This window comes from Bombyx mori, chromosome 13 (genome assembly GCF_030269925.1).
Source record: "Bombyx mori chromosome 13, ASM3026992v2".
Classification (NCBI taxonomy): domain Eukaryota; kingdom Metazoa; phylum Arthropoda; class Insecta; order Lepidoptera; family Bombycidae; genus Bombyx; species Bombyx mori.
The window spans coordinates 12,212,362-12,221,538 of NC_085119.1; the positions used below are offsets into that span (position 1 = coordinate 12,212,362).

A 9,177-nucleotide genomic window follows, 5' to 3' on the forward strand; every position below is an offset into this window, starting at 1 on the left:
ACATGACTAAGGAAAATAATTGTCGTTTTGTATCATTAAATTACATTAAAACTACAACATAAAACAAACCTTATATATCAAAAAGAATAATTTACTATAACAAAGTTACAGCACGTAAGGAAAAGTAGCTTTGAATTTTGTTTATATCCTTACTGTGTAATATTTTGTCTCAAAAAATTATATTGAATAATATCAATATCAACATTGGTACCGTAAGCTATTTTTTGTAATATTTTTTCTAGTAAGCTGTGTAATATTTTTAATATTTATAAGAACAATTTCCGGATATAACGAGAAACTAAAACATGTAATGTTTTCAGCTGTTATTTTATTAAAAAACCATTACCAAACTGGGCTGATATGATTACCATATACATTTAACATATGATATGTCAAAACGACAACAGAGGTAAAATATTAATCTAAACTTTTAAAGGACACACATGAAGGAAACAACAATAAAATACCATAATATATTAAGAAAACCATTTATATTCTGTACAAAAAAAAAATAAGTTAAATATTTGGTTGGAAAGTGTAAAACTGATAAAAGAAATAAATCAGGTGTTTAAAAAATTCTTCTAATTTACGGAGACTATAGTTATACATAAATTAACGTAATCTGAAAGTTAAATGAAAGCTTCACATTGTATTATTAAGCATCTCATGTCTAAAAATTAAACATTACGCACTGTGGACCGTAATGGCTACTCGATTCCTTAGACTGTGACAGTCATAGTCGAATACTAAAATGCTATTTTTGATGAAACTAAAGAACTACTAAACTAAAGTCGATTGGTGCTAAGGCCTTTAGTGAATCCGCACGGGTAGTTACCACCACCCTGCCTATTTCTGCCTTGAAGCAGTAATGCGGTATGAAGGGTGGGGCAACCGCTGTAACTATGCTGAGACCTTAGAACTCATATCTCAAGGTGGGTAGCGGCATTTACGTTGTAGATGTCTATGGGTTCCGGTAACCACTTAAAACCAGGTGGGCTGTGAGCTCGTCCACCCGTCTATGCAATAAAAAAAGAACTTTTGACTTCAACTTTATCCTCATTAGATATCATCCTGATAGTATCCTGTTCAATAGTATCCTGATACTATCAGCAATGACGTTACCAGTGGATCAATATCAGCTTTCTGAAGAACCTACACCAGTTCGTATGCGTGTCATGTTTTTACGAAATTGTCTTTGCGCAATAATCCACGCACACAGGTAATAATTACCAGACGCAAGAAACTATCGGAATCGTCTTAACGCCAGTGCGATTCACTTGACCATCTTCGGTCAAATCTGTGAATACATTTTATTGTTCTAGTCGAATACTGATTGACAGATAATACGGTATATGCCCTAGACTTTAAATCTGAACTTAATACACCTTTAGTTACCTAGACTTGACCTAAACAGATTTTCAATTCAAAAGCGCGAAGAGGAGGCAAGACTGGTATGAATGAAAATACATTTTTGAAACATACAATGACGTCACCTATTTTATTAGTTTAAAAAATTTCCTAAGAGGCGATAATTCTTTTTAAATTATAAATTAAATTACAGTTAAAGTACAATCACGAGTCAAATCCAGTTTGAAACTACAATAAAGGCGAAAAATACAAATCGCAGTCATGGAACACGTTTTCTGCTGAAACAAATCATTGACAACTACAACACATGTTTCAAAAGCTTGGATGAAGTAAATAATGTAATAAAGAAATCGAAATTTTTCATTTAAATTTATTTAGATTTTGAATATAATTATTCAGATAAAAAAAAGTTAATCAACAAAATATTCTAAGCAAAGTCTATGAAATACTACCCTACCTGGATGTTCTGTATAATTCCATATTTCTTTTCTAAGATTCTTATTTGGATTATTACGAACAGTTTTAAGACTGAAAATAGTCAAATCCGACAACCAGCAATTCCTTCTATATATATATTTATGATAATTATTGCAGAGGACGCCCAATAGAGCCAAATTACCAATCAATTGACGTCTGTTGATTGAGATTCAATTTGCTTTGTAGGTATTGTGAGGAACAACCAATTGTAATTAGATATTTTTAAAACATTACTAAATTTGAGTTGCTCGGTTGGACTTCAGGCAAGTATTTCGAACAGTCGACCACGATCAACAGTACGTAATGGCTCCGTGGAAACAGAACAAGACTTACAGAGATTAAAGACAATTATATAAGGAAAGAGTAACTCACCATAGTTCTGTATACTTACGGGTAGTTGCAATATCCAATTCTCAATTAACATTATGATGTAATCTAATAAAAACTTACTAAAGTTAATATTTTTCGTCTTTTGAATTAAGTAAATCGGGAATTGAGCATTATGTATACAACAGCGTAATTCGATATTTAAAATGTCAATTTGACACTCGTCTCACACTCGGTTCCAACCATTAAAACAAATGCAGGAGTCCGAAAATACATTTTCATATACAAATGCATATAAGTCTTTGCCCGTTGACTGGCCTATGAAAGTAAATGAGGCGGTTAATTGAATTTACTATTTTTTTAAGCTCGCACCGTCTTTTATCTCAAGACGGGTTCTTTATATTATTTTTAGCCATGGCCAAGGATGTCGGATATGCGGTCTCAAAGCCTGGAGCCGTAATGTCATTTCGTGTGGTTGTACAGTGACCCTAGCTGGTGGCGCGCGCAGAGTCGGCCGCTGGGGGCGGGCGGGCGGCGGCCGGGGCTTGGTACTTGCCCACCGGGAACATGGGCCGCGGCTCTACTTGTGACACGCCTTCAAACCTGAAGAACAAGAGTTACAAACATACAATTTAAGGCGTAAGGCTGTTATAGGAATGCTTTTAAATAGTCACTTCGGAATCGATTCACAATCGACTTTCTCTTTGCATATATGGATGTATATATTATATAGTATTATATGTAATATTAGATATAGCTGTTTGGCTTATTAATTTGTCTCAACATCCCTATTGACCATTTATTACAAATCAATCTAAATTTATATCTATGTCTAATACACAGATTTAAAATAATCATTAGCTGAACTGATTTAGTGGTGGAAGGGGTATCGTAAGCTGACAATGGTGGGTACCACCATCTTAGTAATATCAGCCATAGAGCAGTGATGCCTTCCAGTTTGAATGATACTGACAAACTCATATCTCAATGTGTCAACAGCATTGACGTCGTGATGTCTATAAGGGCTATGATTTCGTTCATTCGTGCAATAAAAAAACTTACTTTCGAAATATGTTCTGAACGATTACTACTACTCACTTGTTGCTCTTATATTTGTCTGGTATGGCTTGATAAGGTTGAACAGAGGCATGGGAATGTGTACGAGCAATTTCTTTAAGGCATGTTTCCAATTCAAGTAAAGTGTATCCCGAACACGTGGACAACGTAGACGGCCACGCGACCATTGCACATTGCGGGTTGACCTTGCCCGGAGCGTCTCTAGTTTCGTATACGTCCTGAGGATCACAGGCGCACTGCTCGCATAGTAAGCAATGCCGAGCCGTTGCCAGCGCCGACGCTGCTATTACTGAGGGTTTGAATTGAAGATATGGGTCTGCTTCAAGTAGGCACAGCTCCGCAATATACTGAAATTAAATTTTACATTTGATATAAAACAATATACTGTACATTTGATATGATTCTGAATATTAAATCCTATTTCTGCTGTGAAGCAGTAATGCGTTTCGGTTTGAAGGGTGGGGCAGCCGTTGTAACTATACTGAGACCTTAGAACTTATATCTCAAGGTGTGTGGCGCATTTATGTCTATGGGTTCCAGTAACCACTTAACACCAGGTGGGCTGTGAGCTCGTCCACACATCTAGGCAATAAAAAAATGATAATAATATATTTAAAAAAAATTGATGCTTTTATTATTTCAGCATTAAGAGATTTCATTTATTGTTATTTTGTTTGAATAAGTTTATACTCACAGATGCCAAATGGAATGTCTTCTTTGAGAGACCATTAGAAATACAGTAATGTGACAGGAAAGCTAGTGAGGTGGGTGTTGAGAGATCAAATGATAACACCTTTAAAATTAAATGCTCCATTCTCAGTACTTCACGTTTTGTGTATGTGTCGTCAGTGATGTACACAAATTCTGAGACTTCTGGTGGATATACTTCTTCATATTTACTGTAAAACAAAAATGTTTAACAATCTTTATATTTTAATTCTTCTGTCCATGTGTATGTTAGTGAACTCATCCTAAGTGACTGGAACAATTTTGATGAAATTTTTTGTGTGTGTTCCAGAGAATTTGACAATGGCTTAGATTCATAATTTGGTATTGTAATAACTTTTTTTATTACTCAAAACCGTCCAGATTGTTATAACTTATTCAAAAACCTTGGAATTTTTTAGATATAAGATGTGTGTATAGACAAAAGGTCTGTCAGGTTTGCTAATATTTACTACTTCATGATGAGGTTTCCCAACCTGGTACCAAATGTAATTTAACCATACAAGCAAGATGGAACATTTAATAAAATTACAACCAAAATAATATTAGTAATGACATTGATGGTTTCAATTAGGTAATATTCTTATACTTTATATAGATTTTATTACAATTTACAACTTAAGTTTTGTTATATATGAGTCGTCTATTATCAAAGGTGGCAATCTGTGCATTTGGACAAAAAAAAATTATTGATATGTCAATACAGATTGATTTGAATATAATCGTCTCCTTCAAAGAATACGGTTCAAAACCTGCATTAAATAAAGGTTAATAGTTAACCTGTTATTTATCTAAGATGTCGTTCCGAAGAGTTTTGTGACTGCCAATGGAATACAAAGTCAATAATTCGTTTTTCTGATTTACCAATCATTGTCCAAAAGTCAGATTGCCGGCTTTGATAATAGTCGACTCATATATAGTAAAGTATAAAATAATTTTCTATGTATTAATTTAATAAATAACACTTACATTTCCTGACATTAGTTTGTACAGCTCAGAACTAACTTAAAAGTAACTTATATAGAAACCGTCATAGACCATTTATTGTTCGACAGTACAGCTGATTGACATCAATCATCAATCAACTGTACTTTACTTCATTTTGTCAATTTCCTATATTTACTCAAAAACCATATCGAAATTAAATCTAAAATGACATAGCTAAATATAATGATAAATAAATTTAGACAATAAACATTGTCTAATGATATTTGACAATGTATTGTTACTATTATCTTGTTACTTTTTGTTAGTTGTGAAATTACCTACAATCATCATAATTCTCAGGAATTAAAAAAATTACCCATCTATTTATGTATGCAATCACTCAGTTTGTACATATGTATTAATTAAATGCATATTTCACATGAATTACATATATATTTTGGATGTCCAGTTTTTTTTTTAATTTATTTATGTACACACAAAAAGGAAGACAAAGTACAGAGTAATAGGAAAATCATGTACAAAGGCACATCCAGTTACCACCTTCTATTGATTTTTTATTGCAATTCTGATTAAAATTACTATTATAATGATTAATCTGATAGACCATCTTAACAGATTTAGGTATAGCTCAAAACACTACCTAATTAAATAAGATTTATTAAAATGCATTGCTTAGTTTTTATTTTATTAAATATTTTTATAATACATAGAAGTTTCTGGGTCTTAACAGCTTTGTAGCCTGATTAAATTCAAAACTTGACATTTGATAGTGATAAATGCCACATTCTATTATCTATTTCTATCAGTGGGGAGTCTCTTTTTCAGATTGAAAAGAGTACTACTATAATACAGTTGAAACTCGGTCTCATCAGACGTATCTGCATCTATGTATCTGCATCTAGATGCTAGCTGCATATATGTATCTGCATCTATGCTTCTGCAGGCTACCTATGGCTCTGGCAGCCATAGGTAGCCTGCATATCTACAGGAACAAAATAAATTTTGAGAAGTTCACACATATTTTGTTTTAGAATACTTACGCGGCAATATAGGTGGCAGCTGTTCCGACAAGTTGAAGCTTAGTTCTGACAACACTCATGTATGACAGGAACCTATCTACGTAAGACACAGCTAGATGTAAAGTTTCACTCTGCTGTTGATATTCATCACATACTTCAACTAGCCAGTCCACAAGTATTGAGCGCATAACATGTGTGATGTCTGGTTGCTTACGCATGTAGCGGGGGTTGGCCCTGTTTTTCACCTGTTTTTACAAAGACCATTTAGGGAAATTTGTCTTTAATATTTTGACATGTATTCAGTTAGAGAAAGAAAGACTAAAGACCTAAAGGAAGTAAATAAAAACTAAATAGTTTTACCTCAATTTCCCTCATGTATTCATAGATATCCTGCCTATATTCCTCAACATAGAAAAACATTTCTCTGTCGGTCTGTGCAGTGGTGATTTCTTCATCGTCAACATCTTCAATAATTTGACTCTCATTCTTTGAAATAGACATCGACAGAATACTGGCATCCACCACAGACATGGGTGATTCAACAGCATCTTTCTTTTCTTGTAATGCTTTCCTGGTGGTTATTTAGTTTTAAATTACATTTACACTTTTTCACATTACAACCTTCTGTATTTGCTAAATAACTAAAACAGTTTATTATATTAATATTAATCTAAGTACAGGGGTGCGAGTGTTGGAACAAATGCACCATTGTGAATATTGGGTTTTGAAATATGTTGGTAAATTCTCTATAAATATAACCTAAGTTGAAACAATTTTTTAAATATTAATAATATTTTTCTATTAGAACTATCTGTCATTGAATAACTAAGAAAATTAAAAACCATTTTACCGTAATGGGGGTTCTTCTCTCGATCGATCTGGTTTGGTTTCCTCAAGCGATTTTTTTTCAACTTGTGCACACAGAGCTCTCACATTTTCAGCAGCATTCACAAAGAAATTGCTTTCTTTTTTAGTCTCCTTGGTTGCAAATGGTTTGTAAGTGGTCTCCCGCTTTTTCACCTCCACCTCGGTGGGTTTGTCTTCATATACGCTAAAGGCACGAAACTGGGATAGGGGAAGAACGATGTTTTTCTCGTTCTTGATTTGACGTACCGTCCTGTTCTCATCTTGAACCTTACAAGTTCCGTTTGTCAGACCAGTCTAAAAAAATTTGATACAATTTAAGAAATAAATTATCGGTGTCTTTACTGACCAAAGCGTTACTTACTAGTTTGGTGTTCCGATTATGGTTGCATGCAAATTGACTGAGGTCTCCGAGGGCACGCCTTTGGTTGGTAGAAAATAGGTCGGATCCATCTTTTCTTAGGCCTAATGCTGTGTTTTCTTGATCTTCATGAATTCTAAAAGCCATTGCCCCCGCTTCTTTTGTAAACAAATTGCACCTGATCAGATATTTCAAGGAGTACACGTGTGCAGTTTGCAACCGAACCGGAAATATTAACTATAATTTGAATTAAATGTACATTTTTAAAGAAATAATGTGAGTAGAATTGAAAAATGTTACGGTTTTAAATAAGACCACCAGCAAACGCTAGCAAAGCGTCAACGGACAACAGACATTTTGATAAATTTTCAGCTGTTGCAGTTTACGTTAATCAATTGTCTATGTTGATTTGAATTCAACCAATCAGGTTGCGTCTCCGTACAGTAAAAAGCGGAGTTGTCTATGTTTTGTTTAAATCTCAGTTTTCAAATTTTATACATAACAATCAACGTGCAATATTATTATAGTCCACATCAAAATGGAGAAACAAAAACTGAGGTCAGAATGATATTAACTATTTCTTTAAATTGAAAAATTCTGCCCAAAAAGTAATTAAAGAAGAAAGAATAGAGCCTAAAAATAACTTTTATTTATTCTAGGCTACGCAATGTCTTGACACTTTCTAGATCGAGTTTTTTTTATTACTTTAAAGGCACACGGCCCACCTGATGGTGAGTGGTTACAGTCGTTCATGGACGTCAGCACTGCCAGGGGCAGAGCCAAGTCACTGCCTACCGTTTAATACTCTCCAAAAGCCTCGTTTGAAGGAGGACAAGTCATAGCGGTCGGAAAACACCGTGGAGGGGAGCTTATTCCAAAGCCGGATGGTACGTGGCAAAAAAGATTTCTGGGAACGCACTGTTGATGAACGAAGTGGCTCCAGGAAATATCGATGAACTCTACTCCGATGGCGGGCGGTGCGATGGTAAAAACGAGATGAGGGTATGATCTCAAACAATTCCTTAGAGCACTCCCCATGGAACATACAGTACAAAATACAGAGGGAACCGAAGTCCCTCTGCAGACCCAGAAGTTCCAAACGATCCGTGAGAATGGGATTATCGACAATTCGAACGGCTCTTTTGTGTATGGAAGTAGCTGGTATTTGGGAGCCCCAGCACAAAGGTGGGAGCAGTACTCCATGCAAGGCCGGACTTGTGCTTTGTAAAGAAAAGCCTTGGTCCAGGCGTGAAGTACCGCTTCGCTCTGTTGAGGACTCCCAGAATTTTTGACGCCAACTTGGCTTTGTCCTCCAAATGGCTCCGAAATTGGACATCGCTCGAAATGTCGACCCCAAGTATCCCAATACTCCTCGAAGGTTTTAGGGATACTCCTTGGAATTGCGGCACCATGACAAAGGGGTCCTTCTTCGCAGTGAACGCGCAAACTTGTGTCTTCAACGGGTCGAATTGAACCAAATTCAATTCACTAAACTCGGAGACTCGCCCTAGAGAGCTCTCCACTTCAGACACAAGATTTGATCGTCTCTCTTGCACCACGCTCCGAGAGAGATTTTGCTGGCCGATATATCGCGCATCCCCCGTGCTGTCCTTCGCATAGCAATGCATGCCATTGACAGATAACATGTCATTGTTAAACAGGATGAAAAGTGCGGGGGAGGTGGAGGTGTCAGCTCAGGGGCGCACGTTTTCAAAGGCACGGCAGGGATGCAATCTGGCCCACTCGACTTATGGACGTCCAGGGCCCGGAGCTCCCGCCTGACTGCACACTGTGTAAAGCAAATCTCCAGCAAAGAGCTATCACATCGGGGAATGTTCGGTGGTATGGCAGCCCCGTCATCCATAGTCGAGTCCGAGGCAAAGAGTTTGACCAGAAGGTCAGCTTTCTCTTTCGCACTATGGGCCAGACTGTCATCGGACTTGCGAAGTGATGGGAGATTAGACCAGAGCTAGAGCTCTTCGATTTATAGTTGAATAACGCTTAGTATAT

The 9,177-nt window shown here is 36.0% G+C and overlaps 1 protein-coding gene across 1 annotated transcript; it reads right to left on the minus strand.

Moving 5' to 3' along the window:
• Positions 1-2,148: 2,148 nt before the first annotated feature.
• On the minus strand, positions 2,149-7,407 carry Cyca (cyclin A). Its single transcript, NM_001160187.1, is given in 7 exon segments — positions 2,149-2,775; positions 3,271-3,596; positions 3,944-4,148; positions 5,964-6,187; positions 6,303-6,513; positions 6,793-7,103; positions 7,171-7,407. Coding segments are annotated over 7 exon segments (1,536 nt in total). The 5' UTR covers positions 7,315-7,407; the 3' UTR covers positions 2,149-2,660.
• Positions 7,408-9,177: the final 1,770 nt, after the last annotated feature.